The sequence below is a fragment of the Pyrus communis genome, chromosome 13, assembly GCF_963583255.1.
Source record: "Pyrus communis chromosome 13, drPyrComm1.1, whole genome shotgun sequence".
In the NCBI taxonomy this organism is placed as follows: Eukaryota; Viridiplantae; Streptophyta; class Magnoliopsida; order Rosales; family Rosaceae; genus Pyrus; species Pyrus communis.
The window spans coordinates 4,868,012-4,886,099 of record NC_084815.1 but is presented as its reverse complement, the minus strand read 5'-3'; the positions used below and the strand labels follow the sequence as shown (position 1 = coordinate 4,886,099).

The 18,088-nt window shown below is 36.4% G+C and overlaps 3 protein-coding genes across 5 annotated transcripts; 1 reads left to right on the top strand and 2 right to left on the bottom strand.

The window, feature by feature from the left end:
• Positions 1-305: 305 nt before the first annotated feature.
• On the top strand, positions 306-7,660 carry LOC137712471 (uncharacterized). Of its 2 annotated transcripts, XM_068451540.1 has the most exons (9): positions 318-932; positions 1,800-1,940; positions 2,613-2,993; positions 3,710-3,814; positions 5,022-5,162; positions 5,986-6,189; positions 6,485-6,577; positions 6,737-6,845; positions 7,186-7,660. In XM_068451540.1, exons 1-9 carry the CDS (start codon positions 456-458, stop codon positions 7,227-7,229), a joined length of 1,695 nt encoding a protein of 564 aa, XP_068307641.1. In that variant the 5' UTR covers positions 318-455; the 3' UTR covers positions 7,230-7,660. The 2 variants fall into 2 exon arrangements, with proteins under 2 accessions (XP_068307642.1, XP_068307641.1); XM_068451541.1 differs by lacking the exons at positions 6,485-6,577; positions 6,737-6,845; positions 7,186-7,660 and adding an exon at positions 6,291-6,438 and having other exon boundaries at positions 306-932.
• Positions 7,661-7,725: 65 nt separating this feature from the next.
• Positions 7,726-9,975, bottom strand: LOC137712473 (rhodanese-like domain-containing protein 9, chloroplastic). Its single transcript, XM_068451543.1, has 6 exons — positions 9,871-9,975; positions 8,811-9,070; positions 8,460-8,610; positions 8,246-8,331; positions 8,045-8,149; positions 7,726-7,957 (listed from the first exon to the last, which is right to left on the bottom strand). The coding sequence occupies exons 1-6, from the start codon at positions 9,912-9,914 to the stop codon at positions 7,887-7,889; spliced, it is 717 nt and encodes a 238-aa protein (XP_068307644.1). The 5' UTR covers positions 9,915-9,975; the 3' UTR covers positions 7,726-7,886.
• Positions 9,976-14,525: 4,550 nt separating this feature from the next.
• LOC137712957 (outer envelope pore protein 16-3, chloroplastic/mitochondrial-like) lies at positions 14,526-17,822 on the bottom strand. Of its 2 annotated transcripts, XM_068452168.1 has the most exons (4): positions 17,684-17,822; positions 16,809-17,177; positions 14,780-14,945; positions 14,526-14,701 (listed from the first exon to the last, which is right to left on the bottom strand). In XM_068452168.1, the coding sequence occupies exons 2-3, from the start codon at positions 17,146-17,148 to the stop codon at positions 14,797-14,799; spliced, it is 489 nt and encodes a 162-aa protein (XP_068308269.1). In that variant the 5' UTR covers positions 17,149-17,177; positions 17,684-17,822; the 3' UTR covers positions 14,526-14,701; positions 14,780-14,796. The 2 variants fall into 2 exon arrangements, with proteins under 2 accessions (XP_068308269.1, XP_068308268.1); XM_068452167.1 differs by having other exon boundaries at positions 14,526-14,945.
• Positions 17,823-18,088: the final 266 nt, after the last annotated feature.

Sequence of the window (18,088 nt, the reverse complement as noted above, 5' to 3'; positions counted from 1 at the left end):
ATCCACTTCTTCTCCACTAACCTCTTGGAATTAGCCACAATTCAACGTAATGATGATAGTTATGGGGTCACTCAGCAGTTGAGTATGAATTTTATGATATATTTACATGCTATATTTTGAGTTTGATTCTTAGTACTGATAAATTATACAACATTGATTAGAAGAAGGCTAAAATAACTATATGAGTTTTCTTAATCCCCGATACAATGAACTTCCACGACAAAGCTAGCAGCTGATTTTTTTTGTTTTTGAAAAATACGTACTGATGATTGCAACCCAACGCCCAATTAACACACGTCCACGCAGTTCACCTTCCGTGCACCGAACCGCACCGGATCATTCCCTCACTCTCTCCTCAACCTCTCTCTCATTATTCATTTCTGGAAGATCTGCAACTCACAAATCTCCGTCTACGCAAAAACTCTGCGTTTTGCTGCCTCCTGAGAAAAGAAGCCATGAGCGACCCAAGTGAGCCCGCAACGACGTCATCTTCGGCCAAGGACCCGGCCCTCCTGATTCACCCGCGCCGCGAGCCGTTCGAGCACGGGCTGCTGCCCATCCCCAAGCTAATCTTCACCGACCCGACCCAAACCCTGATTCCGCTGAAGCAGAAGCTGATCGAGAAGTCGCCCAGTCACCGGGTCGACTCCGCCGCGATCTCCGAGGCTCTCCAGATCTCCATTGATCAAGCGAAACTCGTCCTCGATACCCTAGCGTCGGTTCTGCACTCGGAGTCCGACCCGCTCGTGAAAGCCAAGCCGGATGGGATTGACGAGGCCGGAGCGGATGTGAATGATCTGGTTCTGTTCCTCTACATTCAGTCGTACAAGAAGTTGCTGCCGCGGACTCACAAGGACTCGGCTGCCGTCGCCGATGTCTGGCCTTCGACGTCGGCTTTCGATGGGTATCTGTCCGCCTTGTCGCCATTGCAGGTGAGGAGCTGTCCCTTAATTGATCTTTGTTTTCTTTCTTTAGTTAATTGGTGGTGCATTGTGCAATGCGTGGGGATTAGAAATGGAGTTTGCCGGGATTAATTACTTCCGTTGTCGGTTGGTTTTGGTTAGATTTCGGTTAATTAAGTTGAAAAGGTTGGCATTTTTATTCAAGAAGCTGGTTTTCTTGACATGAGATTGCTGCCATGTAGAAAATGGGATTATTCAGGTAAATTGTGACTTTGTGTGTGTTCGTTCATTGGTACGAAAAAATTGTTGGTATTGGAATACAATGTGGATTGAAATGGAATATATTTCCATTTGATCTATCCATTATTGAACTTATTGTGGTTAGTATTTGACTAATCTTACTTTTCATTGTGTTCTGGTTGGAGTTTTGATCAATTGTGTGCTTGGGGTGGGGGTTGTAACTATTCGTCGCATTGTCTACTACATTGTTGGGTTGAATTGCACTAAACGTAAAATGCTCAAGTACCTAATCTTGGCTTGTAGTGAGCGGACCACCTAGTTTTATCTTCCAGGATGTGTATGGTTAGATTCATTTGGCATGGCAGTCTACCCCGGTTTAATTAGCTTTATGTACTCATTGTGTTGCGAAATGGTAATCATGAGGTTGATTATAAACTTTTAGAGCAAGGGTTTTGTTTGGTTGGTTATACTTGGATGAATTTTTAAGTACATAGTACAACATTTTCAGTATCAGAATTTGGGCAATACTATTCAACTTGCAATATTTGTGTCCAGAAACTTTTCTTATTTTTTATTTAATTGCTCTGAACTTTGATTTGAGACATTTATTTTATTGGATTAAACTTATATCAACCTTGGAATTCCAACACATGACAGCTTGTGCGTAGCAATAGCCGTCGGTTTATGCCATCACAGGCTGATGAAGAGGCACATCAGTTATCATATTTGAAAAAGCATTTGGCCAACCTTGTCTCTTTATTAGCAGAATCTGTGGAGGGGGAAGGAGAAGAATCTCTGGTATGTGAAATTACTACTTAATCTTCTTTGGTTGAGTCAATTAGTCACCTTTTTGGTTACCAAAAAAGTAAATTGTATTAAAGATAATGGTTGCTGGTACTTTTCTCCAATTCAATACAAAAACACTGTTCGTATTGTGAGCACCACCCAAATCCTTAATTCATGCTTTGGTTGGGTCATAAGTGCAACACCAATTATCATCACTTATGAACATTTGTATTTGTGGGAACTGATTTCTTCATGGGATGTTTGAAGTTTGAACCATGAACCATACATTCTACATTCCAATTGCATGAAATGTACTGAAGTTTGATTATTATTAATCTAAAAAAAACGTAAATTGGGACAGATTTAATGGAATGGAAATGCAGTTCAATAAATCCAACACATGGTTAGCATGTTGCTGCTTCTTAAAGTTGCAAAAGGAAGGATATACATTCCTCTTCTTTTCTTCTTTTGGTGGCCATTGCAGTTGATAAAGTAGGTACTGGTGGAACAGTTGATATGGATGACAATAAGTTGGGCCACGATAACTAATGTCTCCTTGTATTTTTTTTCATAGACAACCGGTGCTGATTTCTTATTTTTATTTTATGTTATGGAATTTATAGTTGTATCTTTTTTGTTGGTATCTCCCAAGCCCACTTAATGATCTGATTTAACCCTTAATAGGTTTTGACCATGGAGAAATTTGAGCACCTTGGGTTTCTGCTTCACTTTGGTGACAAAGGATCTGAAGGAAATCAATTCAGCCAACACGCTCCTTTTTTTGCAAATTCAGATCCTGATATGCCTGCTGTTCCTGTTCCTGCAGCACAAGTTCACGATTGGGTTCTAGAGAATATGGTCTCATCTTTGGAACATATTTCGGAAAGGATTTCTCCAAAAGAAAACGGGCCACCCAGTTCCTCAGACCAAGATGTTCCCATGGCTGATGCCTGCACAAGTTCAAACAAGGGCTCATCATGTGTCAGAGGCCCAAGTTTTATTGAGGGGATCTCCAAGTCTTCACTTGTAAAGCGAACATCTGATCTTAAGGGTTCTTCTGTAAAGGTTGGTTCATGAATCATAAGTCATATTTTTATGTTTTCTTGTAACTAGTTTATAAAAATGTAAAATCCATTCTCTTTTCCTCTGATGTCTGTCCTACATTTACGGGATGTTTCATATTTTAACACTTCTAGAAGTTCAGGAGCTGGAACCAGAAAGAATGAAATGAAGAGAACTCAATTCATAATAAGACACAAGAATCAAGTCATTATTTCTATTGAGCTTCTAATAACTTATTAGGTACATGTTATAGACATGACGTGATTATCAAGATGTGAGTTGTTTAGTGATTGCATGCCACATTGGGGATTCGCTCTTGGTGCTGTGAGTATGCAGCTGTTTGTGTTATGTGAGTGATGGGTTGAAGGTTTTGCTATGCTATATTTGGGTTCCAAATTGGCTAACTGTTCCATAGATGCATTTTTTCACTTTTATTTATTTATGTATTTGTTTTAAGTTTGGAGTCTGCTGAGTCCTGCTATTATGCATTTAAGGAAGGGAGGTAGCTGCTTATTCAGTTTGATCCTAATCTTATTTATAATGATCATTGAACTTAATAATGCACTTGGTTAACGAAATTTGTCGAGAATGTCAGCTTTATTGTCATCTTTTCTCAACATGTTCCTTTACATGCTTTGTGCTTAAAAGCGGTGAACTAAAATTGGAGTGTTCCTTCTAAGATGTATATTGGCTTGGTGGTTACTTGTTTGCAATTTCAGGTTTTAAATTGCCACGATTCAGTTATCTACATATTAGCACCTCTGAGATATGCCACAGTTTATGGATGCTCAGATGCTACAATTGTTCTTGGAGCTGTTGGAAAGGTAATAGGAAAGGCATTTGTATTTATGCTTTGGATATTGACCGTTGCAGTGATATCTGTACTTATTCCCTTATATATTGTTGGATACTGAAAAGGTTACACCTGTGGTGCTGATGTTGATAGTAGAATTGGAAATAGTTTTCTATCTCTAGTAAATTTAAACATATCCGAATGATTGACTTGTGGTCTGTAAAGGTCTGTGGATTTGTTTATCCTTCGTCTCTGAAAATTTGGTGTCAGATAAAATGGTAGAGTTTGGTTACTTGATGTATTGCAGTAATGCTAATAACTGATATCTTCAGTTCGACTTTGCAATTAGTCATATTGCATTTCATTCCCACTAAGCTTATGCATGCCTAGCCACTTTCTGTTGGCACTCTTTTTTACCCTTTCCTATCACGAGTACAAAGTTTGCAGTTGACTTCTGAAAGTCAATGAAATGATCATGCAAGTTTAGAACACAATGAAAAAGAAGGCTTTTGAATTTTGTTTGTCTGGTAGCTTGTATAATGGGTTGAATACTCTCGAACAACTACAGATAATTACTCTTGATCTCTGTTTGTGAAATCATAAGTTGACTGGTGTTCCTGTGAATTACCTAGTATGCTTCTTTAGTGGTGGTTATGCAAAGTTTTATCTTGTAGTAAGTTCATTCAATTTTGGTTGAAAGCTTTTGCACAACTTGTTTTTTAAGTTACAGATCTTGCATAATGGTTTAGTTAATCAAATGTTATAACTTTTGTTATGTCTAATTGTTAGGCCTGATGTTTTTCCCTTTAGTGAACATTGGAATTAGTCCAATGTCTGTATGTTACACTAAACCTGTCTTTAGAAAATTCAGGGGCATTCTCTAGTTCAATGTATGATTAATTTGCTTTAGACTGGACAGCCTTATTCTAAATACTAAATATCCCTATTTGCTTGGACAGTCTGGTGATTATAATATTATCTGAAAACAAAAGACTCCCTGCAAATACATCTGGCCAACAACTATGCACTTCTATTTAAATGGCCAGTCTTAATTTTAGCATTTCTTGAGCTTTTATGAAGCTGGAAAATCATGTTTTGACCCCATACCTATCTGTCTAGTGACTTATTACTGTCATGTGAAGTGGCCAAGTAATTACTGTTTTGCATGCAATGAACGGGTAGTTATGTCACCTGGTTAACTTGAATCTTATAGCTTAGATGTCTAATGTCTCTTACAGGCTGTTAGAATCGAACACTGTGAGCGAGTTCATGTGATTACAGCAGCAAATCGAATCTGCATTGCTAACTGCCGCGAATGCATGTTTTTCCTTGGAGTCAACCAGCGACCACTTATTGTTGGTGATAACCATAAGCTGCAGGTGAATCTTGCCCTTAATAGTTGATTGCGCAATTGTGTTTCTAGCCAGTTCTCGTGCAGTTTAATTTTCACACTTTAATCTACATTTGATTGAGTTCCCCCAATTTCTGCTACGCTTTATCTTCAGCGACTTATATTAATGTGGATTCGTTTTGTTACAATTTACAACCAATCTTAATGTGGGTTTGCTAGTATATTGGTTAAACCTGTTTGTTTTTTTTGTGAATCTCCATGACTTTTTTTGGTAATCTCGTATATGCATCCAGCTTAAACAATATGTTTCATTGACATGTTATTGGCCACTCTCTAGTTCTATTGTGATTCATATCAAGCGAAGGGAACTTTCTTTCCGTTCTACATTTGATAGCATGCCCCCAGATATCATAGCTCTTGATCTATCTAACATTCGAGCATCTAGGGTTTCCTTTACTCTTTAATTTGTTGAGTTAAAAAAAAAAAGAAACAAATGTCATGTGAAACTTACCAAGTTATCGTCAAGATGCCCTTGCTACACACAGGCGCACATACTTTTAAATTGATCTTTGCTAACAGCCTTGACGCATATGGTTGCTATTTTTTTTATTTTTGAATAGTGGTTTGCATGCATGGTTTTGTTATGTTGAACCTTTGGTGTCAAATCGAATACAATACGTCTTGAAGAGTAAACAAAATTGAAATTTTTTACTGAAATGTAGCATTAATTTCTTCGATCATAATAAGTATTATATATTGTTATGATCATAGTTTTGTGTGTTTTATTTTTCAAGTTCTAATGAAGATTTAACAAGCTCTGATCTTTGTTTTCACCTTTTGACTTTTATCAGGTGGCACCATACAATACATTTTACAGTCAGTTGGAGGAACACATGAAGGAAGTTGGGGTTGATGCTACTATCAACAGATGGGATGAGCCCCTGCCACTTGGAGTGGTTGATCCACATGATTCATTATCTCACCCAGCAGGTGTCTCTGAGGCTCAGGCCGAGTCCGCTGCACACTTAGACGCTGACCAGTTCACAAATTTCTTGGTATTATAATTTTTACAAGCTTTTAATTTAGATTTGGATAGTGTATTAAAGGGGTTTCCTTAGTTTTCTGAAATAATAGTTTTTCATTGGAAATTAAATAGAGAAAAGCCTCTGAAAAGCTCTACCAACAAAGTATTCGGACAAAGTCACGCACATTAGGGGCATTACAATTGTATTTATGAGTATGTTTCTTCATTTGGTTGGCTTAGGGTGGTTGAGATGGCAATGGTTGTACTATTACTCATTTTCTTTCTGAATTATCTAGTTACATCCTATATTTCTCTTTTATATTCAGATTCCAAACTGGTATGGAGGTGAATCGCAGGGCTCCACAAAAGACAACCCATTTCCATTACCAGATGCTTACATGGTTTCCCAGCATAGAAACGTATGTTTACTCCGGCTTAACACTAGTGTAGATTTTTATTTTTATATTTGGGTTTAGTCATTAGATATTTTCTTACTGTTTTACTAAGAATTCCTTGATGTTTGATTGAGGTGGTCAATGTTATATATGTTTTAATTATGTTAACTGTTTCTCCTGCAGAACAATCTTGGGGAGGTAAAGCAATTATTGAAGGAAGCACCTCTTGAAGAAAATAGAAAGCGGGAATTATCAACTGCTCTCCACGTATATTTTAAAGACTGGTTATATGGTAATGTTCATTATTACAATAGTTTCCTCACGTTGACACACGCATGCTATAACATTGTATTTCATTGGAACATCATCATCAGCACTTTGCACAACAAAGTTAGTTGGCATATCCTGTATTTTGAAACTGCATTTTCAAGCGACATATACTGCTGTTTTAACGTTCTGAATAGTATATTATTTTTTAATACCCTCTTTAATGTGGCTTTATTTGAACCATCACTGCATATTATTGAGTTGAGATTGTGCCAAATGCATACCATTATATGTAATTTCATGAGCCTTTATTGTAGATAAGTAGGATGTTGTTTAAAAGCTGATCTATTTAACCCATTTGACAGCTTCTGGAAACATCCGTCAGCTCTATTGCCTACAAGGAGAATGATTTTGTGCATCATAATGCCGTAGAACAAGAGCGGTGCAGAAAGAAGCTTGCTGTTTTATCCTTAAATCCTATCATGCTCATCGTGCCGTTGGCAGCTGCGGATCAACCCAACCCTAAGTACTCTGGAGTGGTACCCTGCATAATTTATGCATTGACACGGTGCACAGGATGGGATCAGAATACATTTGCTAATCTCATTGTAATATTTTTTGGGTAAAGAAAATAAAATCTTACTGTAATATTTTGTTAACCTAGGTTCACACCCTTGTGAATTTTCCTTTTTCCTTTTTCCTCTTTCGTGGGTCTAGAATATTGGATCTCGACTCTAACCTTCGAGTTTCTCTCCTTTTCGCGAGGTTTTGGTTGTTAGCTTTATAATTCTATAGCGATATAGTTCGTCATATGAATTTTATTTTGTAGTTGGAACGTCATCGTGTGGTGGTGTAGATTATCGTCATGATCTTACTGGTTTGGAACCTGACTAGGTAGCAAAAACCAGTTGAATGATGAATATGTATGACATTTTATCATGATCTGAACCTTATACAGCTTGTTGCAGAGCAGCAGATGCCTCAAAAATCTCTCCCTACTCAAATCTCTTGATGGGGTTGGAGAGATCTGCAAAACTTTCTCATAAATGTATGCACGGCATTCGGGCTAGCTGGCCGCGAAAATTGCGAGTATCTTCTCTGCTTGATCGGGAAAGAAGGTGATGAACAAATATGCACCTGCCATTTGATCAGAACAGAGATAAAAATATCACCTCATGGATCAACAGAACGAAAGTGCTTTTACGGTTGTTCAAAAGGACTTACAGATCAGTACTGTTCCAAGTACAGCTGAGATCTTTCCCTGAACAGTGACTAATCCGGCTTTGCCGGCATCTTGCAACTCCATCGAACCAACGGAATCAAATTCTCCTGGTGTAGCAAACGGTCGCATTAGATCCAAATAATCTTTTTAACAGATCATAATCCAGAGAACGAAAAGACATTGGAGCTAGCTCGAATCCTAACCGGGTTTTACGCTTTGAAGACCTGATGTTATACACGCTATGTTCTCAAAGCCTACTTGCTCCAACTTACTGGCAGCAGCAGCAGACCTTCAAATTAAAAGGAAACAAAAGGATCTTGTCAAACGGTTTATTCAACGCTACTTGCAACGCTTTTGGTTATCTGAAAGTGCGTTGCTAGGTGAAAAACATAGCAGCTAACATATGGAAAAACTTACCTCAGTCCTTCCTGACACACCAGTAACAATTTACTTTCGGGTGAGAACTTGGTTTTTACTGACTCTACAAATTCAGGGTTAGGTTTAGTAAAAGGCAACCCATAGAAGAGACCAGAAAAATTGTTGTGGAGAGTCCTCTTTATGATTGTTCCTGCCCATAATTCATCATTAACAAAATCAAATTCCATTTCGGTTCCGAAAATCATAAAATGCTAAAATTTAATACAAAAGATAAAAAATTTGAAGATGATCTTTAGATGATAACAAAAAGAACGAACGGTTCTAGTTATTATTATATAAAAATGATGCCACATTAGTGAGAAATGAGTTGTCCAAGAAAGAAATGCTTACCAAAATCATTGTCTTGGTTTTCAATGAAGAGGGGCACATGATGGCAAGATTTGATATGAGCTCGTTCATACTGAGATTTGTCCCGGACATCAATGACTGTATATCCCTCAACTGCAACAAGTTCTTTTGCTTCTTCTGCACTTACAAAATCCACTTCTGCTCTGATTGAGAATTTTCGTCGATGGCGGGTTGGTTGCCCTAAGATGGTTCCTCCACCATGAGTACGAGTGTCAAGTTTCAACCAAGATGTGCAGAAATTGCTGTCAAAAAAAATTTCTTACCCCTTACTTTCATATTCCTTTGTGTGCGTAACAATTTCACTAGATTCACTAACATATATTACCATGATACCAATTGAGTTCAAAGTGATCCAAAAGAAACAAAATGTAATAAAATAAGGAGTAAATATTGTAATGCATATGCGATTTGAACCTAAACAAGTGCTAGGTTTCTGGTACAATTTCAAAGTGCTGCTCAAAAAGCATTTGGAAACAGGTGTTGTCAAGATTTCAGAGTCGAGCCAGCGGCCCACTACTAAATTACTAATCACCTCGCGATAGTGTTCCAACTGAACCACTGCACGGTTGGGCAGCTGTTGGCCTCTGTGCAACTAGCTAGAAATGGAACCATACAATGTAAGTTGTAATTTTCCTATGTGAAGTTTCCGATGTGGGATTCTATTCTCCAACATGCGCTTTTCTGAAAAGCACTTGGAACTAGGTGATTCTCCAGAATTCATAATTACTTTTAGCTTTTCCTACTAAGCGCCATCGTAAACGTTTTTGGTTATCTGAAAACGTTTTGACACCTCGCTCTTAAACAAGCTAAAAACACATCTGGCTAGATGAGTAGTTGAATGTATTTCTGTATCTCATAATGCTTCAAAAGAGCAAAAGGTTCTGTTGCAGTTGTTCAATAATCTTAGTTTTCTACATTTTCTCAGCAACCAAACAAGAAACCCACCATCGAGAATCCAGGAGAGTATTCAGAGTAGGAACTTTTCCTAGTAAAAATGCAGTCTTTCCAACACGAAAACAAAGAAAGACAGGGAATAAGTTACCTTGTGGAGGAGAGAGTTGTAGAGCAAGAGCCAATCCCTGCCATCGAAGGAGTTTCTGGAATCCTCAATCTTTTGAGTTTCTTCTCTCCCCCGTTACTTGTGCACTCAATCAACAGCCAATAATGGCCTGAGAAATTTATGTGTGGCAATGGGTTTCTGCCACGTGGCAACTGGTATTGGATATTAGATATATATCCAACCTTTTGCTCTTCGTCTTTTCTCGCTTTCTTGGATAAATTTTATACAACCTGTTCTTTGAGTTCAACACCAGATAAATAAAAATAAAAAAAAATGTAATGTTAGGAAGATCAAATTTTTAAATAGAATTTTGTAAATCAAATGACGTGTTTGTTGATAATTAAATTATCACTTAAGTGTTAATTAATGTAATTATTTTTTATTGATGATACATTATTTATTTTGCAAATTTAATTTAAAATTTTGGTCTCCCTAATATTATCTAACAAAATTTTTCTTAACACAAAATTGTTACGTAATTCCCAAAATATCTTGTAGCCGTTTCATGTAACTGTGTTTATGACGGAATTCCTCCTTAAGATCATTTCGAACGGGAGCTGCATATTTTAAATGTAAAAATCTGCGTAAATATGATTGTACTTAACAAAAAATTACAGTTAATTGCATTATTTTTTAACGTGAATGTCACTTCATACTGTTTCTGAACGTGATGCACTGTTTTTTTCTTTTTCCTCCGCTTGCTACTGTCTCTTTTTCCTCCTCGTGCTGTTGACTCTTTTGCTTAGTCATCGAACTCCATTACTTTTTGAAGGAAAAAAACGCCCTTACCACGTGCTTTATTGCAGGAAAGAAATTTCAACTTTATGCTCAAGGAAGAATTCGGCATAAAAAATTTTGTGGTCATTAATATTGAGATGGCCTGCTTTCGGTGTTTTCATTAGCTTTTCATTGACTCAGTCTAGCATTTGATTAGTGAAAATGGAAAAGATCAACAAGACAAAAGTTGCCTTGTTATTTATTTTTATTTTTTTTAAATTAGTTGGTGATTTTGTTATGACAATCTACTTTTTCGAGAGCAGAAAAGACTCAGATGCATTTCAACCTCTTTCTGACCACCATCGTACGATTCATCAATACTAATAATCAAATTTAGAATGTGTCGTGTAAAATACGAGCTTGAAATTTATTCTAGCCAACGGTGCACCATGTGGTAATTCAGAAAAGTTAACTTCTTATTAACGCAACATATTATCTATATATTACGTTAAAATGATGATCCTATGGCTATTTGCAAGATTGCATGTATAAAATTTCTACAGAGAGAGTCAAGAGAGATCAGGTCCATCAGGGGGATATGATGGGGTTTTTGTCATTCATCTGTTGCTGCCTTCATCATCGTCCTCGTGTCTGCGGCGAAGGACCAGAAGCAGCTGCAGGAGGAGGAGATGGTGGCACAGTGAGCAGCCCGAGGCAGCCTCTGAACACTGAATCTCCGATAGTGCCAACTGTGGTTCCCCACTTCCCCGTCAACCCTAATTTCTCTCGTTTGTAAATTATTTTATTCAATAGGTCAACTTTTTGTTTTTCCTGCATGCTTTTTGGATCTTGTGTGTACGGTGGTGGCTGAGTTTCTGATGCTATATATGTACACCGTAAGATAGGTGAGGATCAGAAGATGAATGGAAGATTCTTTCTTTCTCTTTAAATATTTGGTTTATATGTTTAATTTCGCTCTAATTCCCAGGAAGAAGGCAAAAATGAGAAACGAAAACTGGTTCATGATAGTTAGGATCTTCATTTTCAACTCATAGTGTTCTAGATTCAAACCTTTCCCCTTCTTTTATTGTAGATTACTGTAAAATACCATTTCTACTAAAAAAAAAAGACAAAATTCATTTGGTTCATAGATTAGAAGTTTAAGAATGGAAATGAAACGACTAATGTTGTTTAGCCTGTGTTAGAATGTCATATCAATGTCGTCAATTTTGTATGTCTAAATAGCATTCGAGAATATAAACGATGTTGCATTCACACATTTTTTCTATAGACAAGGAATACGAATCCATATCTCACATTCTATAATCTGTTTATTTTGCACATAGAAATAGACACACCTGCTTAGCAAATTAAAAGGGATTTAATAAAAATCATGAGTTTATTTCCTTGACAAATATAAGAGAATCAACCCAAGGAATTGCGTCGAGATATTTACTAAATGCTTCGAATCAGAAAGAGAACATGTTTTATTCTTGTTGCGATTTTTACTAACTCACAATAACCGGAATCAAAACGTGTCTAAATTTTGAAAAACTATCGTATAAAACAATATATTTTTGCAACTTACTAACAACAATCCAACAGCACGAAATAGAAAATATATTCAAGACGTCCATCCAAAGAGAACTAAAACATAAATCTGGACATCAGCGAAAGAGAACTAAGAGTAAGATTACATCCCCAGAAATACAGCCAAAGTTGTGGAGGATAGAGTTGTACAGCAAGAGCCAATCCCTGCCATCGTCGGAGATTCTGGAATCCTCAAACCTTGAGTTTCTTCTGTCCTCCATCACTTGTCTACCCAATCAACAGCCAATAATGGCCCAAGAAATTTGGGTGTGGCAATGGGATTCTGCCACGTGGTAATCGTTTTTGTCTTTTTTTTTTTATTTTTTATTTTTTTTTTTATAACAACTGCTTGCTTGTGATGTTATGGTTTGGTTTATATTTAAAGTTAAACCATGCTAAGTACCGAATTTTATTGTATTTTATTTTTATTTTTATTTTTAAAGAACAAACTTGCTAAGTACGGAATTACAAAACATTGCAACTGGCATTGGATGTTTAGATATATTCCCAACCTTTTCCTCGTCGTCTTTTCGCACTTTTTGGGATAAATTTTATACCTGTTCTTTGAGTTTAACACTAGATAAAAAAATATAAAAAAATTTGCTCGACTGCACAAAATTTTTGAAAGTGGATGACATTTGTCACTGTTTTTTTTCTTTTTTTTGTTGTGGAATGCTGCTGTTTCCTTTTCCTCCTTGTGCTGATATCTCTTTTGCTTCGTCATCAAAGCATCTCCACCAGTTTTAAGCAAGAGCAAGGCAAAAGAAAGGTCAGTGAAATTATTCTTACTATTCACTCTAAATTATAATTGTCTTTGTGTAAGTCTACTCGTTTGAGAAAATGAAGGATAACTGCAAGGGCAAAGGCTATTAACAAATATATTTTTTATGTTTTATGCCTTGTAATCGTGTAATTAGTAAGTTTGTTTTTTAAAAGTAAAACTCCGTATTCAATTCCAATAATCTAACTTTAAATACAAATCAAAGCATAGCATCACATACACGCATAATTAATTAAAAATAAAAGAGGAACGAAGAAGATGATTAAACTTTGTAAGTTTGTTAAGCGTGTGATAAAAAAAAAATTGTATTTTAAAAAAAAAAAAAATTCCTTCAAATTAATCCAGGCCGCTGATTGACTAAATTGTGGTCCATAATATTAAGATGGCCCAATTTTGGGTGTTTTCATTTTCTAAGGATATGATCAAAGTGGTGAATTTGTAAATGGAAACAGAAAGGGAGGGTAATATGTACTTGTGACTCACAGTCCAGTATTGACCAGTGAAAATGGAAAAGGCCAACAAAGTCAAGAGTCACCTTGTTAAAATGATGATCCTATTGCTATTTGCAACTCTCAAATTGAATGTAAAAAATTTGTAGAGAGAGAGAGAGAGAGAGGTCAGGTCCATCAGGAGGATTTAATGGGGCTTTTGTCTTTCATCTGTTGCTGCCTTCATCGTCGTTCTCGTGTCTGCGTCGAAGGATCAGCAGCAGCAGCAGCAGGTGACACGGCGAGCAGCCTGACGCAGCCACTGAATTCTGAATCTCCGGCGGTGCCAATTCTGGTTCCACACTTCCCCGTCAATCCTAATCTGTGTCGTCTGTAAATTATTTTATTTAATCGCTCAACTTTTTGTATTTCCTGCATGCTTTTTCAATCCTGTGTGTATGGTGGTGGCTGAGTTTCTGAGGCTAAACATGTACACCGTAAGATCGGTGAGGATCAGAAAGTGAATGGAAATTCTTCTTTCCCTTTAATTATTTGGTTTATATATATAATTTCACTTTCATTCCCAGGAAGAAGGCAAAAATGAGAAACGAAAACTGGTCGCGTGGACTGTCCTGATAGTTAAGGTCTTCCTTTCCAACCCACTACGTTCTAAATTCAAAGTATTCCCCTCTTTTCTTGTAGAGTACATTAAAATACCGCTTGTACTAAGAAAACAAACAAAAAATCATTTGCTTCATAGATTAGAAGTTTAAGAATGAATGAAAATAAAACAAGTAACGTTGTTCAGTCGCATAAAACAGATCAGATTGTTGAAGTACTATCTAATACAGGTGACCTCCACATACAATGATAGAGCAAACCTGTATTAGAATGTCACAATGTGGTCAATTTTGTGTGTTTAAATAGCATTCGAGAATGCAAATGACATTGCATTCGCACACTTTTTCGTAAGGGATAAGAACCCACATCTCGCATTCCATAATGTGTTTCTTTTGAACATAGAAATAGACACACCTGTTCAGCAAATTAAAAGGGATTTAGTAAATGATGAGTTTATTTCCTTGACAAATATAAGATAATCAACCGAAGGCGTTAGGACGAATCACAATCAAAGCAACGAAATATGAATTCAGAAAGAGGACATGTTTACTAACTCACAAGAACCGGAATCAAAACCGGTCTAAATTTTGAAAAACTCTCGTACAAAACAATATATTTCAACAGCACGAAATAGAAAATTTATTCACGACGTCCATCCAAGGTCCAAAACATAAACCTGGACGTCAGCGAAAGAGAACTAAGAGTAAGATTACATCTCCAGAAATACAGCCAATTCAACAAAAAAGTGTTCCACCTTTTCATCGGTTAAGTTTATGAATCAGCAGAAGATCTTTTCTTGGTGGTGTAAGGATAGTACTCCTTGCCATTATCAATTCTCGTGGTCTGGCCCCCAGCATCAATGAGCGCAGAAGTGACCGCCAGGGCTGCTCCAGCAGAAATTGCAGTTGAAATGCTCTTTCCTGTAAAATGGACAGCAAAATAATACATGTAATTGAGAACAAGTACCTGCTAGCAAAGATTTCAACTTGAAATGGAGAGTCCAAAGGGCCAATGTATTTCTCCCATGAAATAATAGGTCAACTGCAGATGCTAAATAATCAATATGAATACAAACCAATCCGATAATGCTAGCAGCAGGCATTGAGTGGAAAATATTCGGGAAGCACGCACACAGATGCAGTAAACAAGGATTAGAAAATCAGATACAAATCTGATCATGTGTATGGAGACCTACATATCAATTATGCAATTTATATGAGCTGAAACTGAAAGTAAGTAAGAAATGCTTATAGTGCCGTTTTCGGACACAAAGATGCTTTGTATCTCGGATCCATCTTGATGGATTGCAAATTCCTAAGTAATTACTCTATTTTTAAGTTTAGAAACGAAAAAGTGAAAAATTAATGTATGCTCTTCAAATTCAAAATTGACTTTAGGGACAGGATCAGCCTCATAAATTCATATAATAATCAACATAAATTTTAAACCTTTACACACAATGTCTCAAACTAGCTCTGGCATACGAGAGAGTATCATTGGAACACCAAGTTCAAAGCTTACAAGCACAGACAACATTAGCCATTCAATGGGCTATAATCTATTACCATTTGTGTAAATTAAAGAAGCTGATGACCCTAAACTCAGATTTTACACATAAATGGATATTTTGTTGAACAAAAAAAATTCACAAAGTGATATCGATTTAAGGATGACATATTGTAGGATGAGAAGAAATGTACAATTGTATACCAACTAAGTAGGTTCATGTGAAAGTGAAAAGTCATTTCAAAAATGTTTCCTTCCTTAGACGACCATATAACCTTGACAACCTAATTACTAAGATAGTTTCTCTTAGTTGGAAATGAGCTCTTACATAAACATTTCATTACCAATATTCTCTAAGTTCTCTTAGATTCTGCGTCCAAGTATTAAACATACAGTGACATGTTGCCATACTGCTTTTAATGTTTACAGGATTCACACAATATATCCACAAAGATAATATGTGATGCGTTTCTGCAAGAAATTTATTCTTCTAAGAAATACAAACACCTTGTTTCATGCCAAACTCAAAAGAATAAATAGAGAGTTCCTCTATTTCATATGACATGAAATAACAAATTACTCTGTCGTATCTTTGTATGGTTACAACTCTTACTCTCTTACTGAACATTATTTCACATGATACATCTACCATCTTTAAGAATCTACAAATTAGTACTGGTCTATCAATATTCCATACATCTATCATACACCAAAACTCTGTCACTCTATCTCTTGCTAAAATTACCCTATTTCATTTATTAAAAAAAATAAAAAAACTATCTTAAAGGGTGACACATCTTAATAGCCAGCAGCAGATAATGTTCACTAGCAACATGGATTTCCTGGAAACAAATATCATATTCCTAACTGGAAGTTTTAGCAGGATTCAACAAATCTTGGATAAGTAACATAAAATCGAGCACACTCCTATCTAGTCAGCACAAGTGTCAAATTTATAAAAAATTCTAGATACCATATTATTTACCACGTCAATCTTTTAGTCGTAATGGTAAAAGTCCAAACTAAACAGTTGTAAAAGTTTAAATATGAAACTTATGAAATAATTCAACGAAAGAAAACCTCAAATACTTGCTTTCTTAATGAACATAGACAAGAAATCTTCGCCCTAAAAACTAAACCCTTTTTCAGAAACTAAAATCCAATTTGTCTTGTCGAAATACCAAAATATTATAAGATCACATTACTAGAGATTACCAATCATGATAGCAGGAATTCAAAGTTCAAATAAGAAATGAAGGATCACAAGAAATCCTCACCTCTGTAACCTAGAACAGTAGACCCAGCAACAAAACCACCAACAGCTCCATTGATAAAGTCTCTTTTCATCCGATAATTCTGTACAAGCTGCTCAACGCCAATGTACACTCCCCCAATTGCAGCAAATGTTACCCCGTAGTTTCCCATCATCCTCAGGGTCCTTATCAGCCCAGGAAGAGCAACATTTCTCTCAACACGAGGCACATCATACCAAGTAGCAACTATGGTTCCAAAGATTGTTCCAGTAACAAATCCATTTGTTGCACCCTTAAGTGTCTTCACTAGAGGAGTATCCTCATCCTCCAAATACCTACGCTCTGCAGGGTCCAAGGAGTCCATGACTGTCTACTAACCTGGCACAATAAAAACTGCAGGCAAATAACACATATATCAGCACTCACGCCCCGTTCGCTAAACGATCTTTCTGCTTATACAATGCAAGACAAAAAAGAAACTACATTGTCCTCTTCCGCTATGGGTAATCAAAATTTAAGCTTCACTGGGTTTGAATCTTACAAAGTGACCATTACTGCAAACCCAAATTTCATTTCTTGGAGAAATTTATCCACAGTAGCATACTAAGCATTCGGGGAAGAAAGTAAATAAATCCCAAATTTCAATTCTTTTAAAAACCATCGACATAGATGCAATTAAACACAAATTCCCCCCAAAAAACCAAATATTTGGTGATAATTATCACCAAAATTCACGTTGATTCGAGAAAAATCGAAGCCGAAGATCCAATCATCAATAATATAACAAATTAACTAACAAGCCGAAACCCTAAATTTGTAAGGAAAAAAAAATGATCGAGGATTTGAATCCATGAAAGAGCCAACCAGAAAGCAGGAGCTCATCAGAAAATGTAAATTACCTTCGAGGGGAAAATCAGAAGTCGGCAATTTCTACTCAGTTCTCACTACGAACACAGGAACAAAGACCATCTGAGAAAACATGGGAGGAAACGAAATTTTTAGCTATTGCGTGCTCCTCCTTCCACTAGATTATCATTACTTCCGCACTGACAATTTTGCCCCTCCCTTAAAATTGGCTCTTGTATTTAGTAGTTGGTAAAGGAAAAGAGTCCAAATCCACTTTGTGAGAATTTTAGGAATTCTCATATCTTAACCGTTTATTGTATATTGTACGATTAGTTTTCGTTATGTACTATTTGTGTTTTAAATAAAAAAAAGTCAAATGATTTTTTATCGCACTTACACGATGAATGACTAAGATGTGAGGATCCCCATAATTTGAATTCGGATGTGATCCAAATCAG

Coding starts and splice junctions, on each gene's coding strand:
- LOC137712471 (XM_068451540.1), top strand. CDS start 456: ATGAGCGACCCAAGTGAGCCCGCAACGACGTCATCTTCGGCCAAGGAC. Junction 1,941..2,612: donor GGGAAGGAGAAGAATCTCTG/GTATGTGAAATT, acceptor AACCCTTAATAG/GTTTTGACCATGGAGAAATT. Junction 3,815..5,021: donor TTCTTGGAGCTGTTGGAAAG/GTAATAGGAAAG, acceptor TGTCTCTTACAG/GCTGTTAGAATCGAACACTG.
- LOC137712473 (XM_068451543.1), bottom strand. CDS start 9,914: ATGGCAGGGATTGGCTCTTGCTCTACAACTCTCTCCTCCACAAG. Junction 8,611..8,810: donor AAACCAAGACAATGATTTTG/GTAAGCATTTCT, acceptor AATTATGGGCAG/GAACAATCATAAAGAGGACT. Junction 8,332..8,459: donor GTGTGTCAGGAAGGACTGAG/GTAAGTTTTTCC, acceptor TTTAATTTGAAG/GTCTGCTGCTGCTGCCAGTA.
- LOC137712957 (XM_068452167.1), bottom strand. CDS start 17,148: ATGGACTCCTTGGACCCTGCAGAGCGTAGGTATTTGGAGGATGAGGAT. Junction 14,946..16,808: donor TACTGTTCTAGGTTACAGAG/GTGAGGATTTCT, acceptor TCCATTTTACAG/GAAAGAGCATTTCAACTGCA.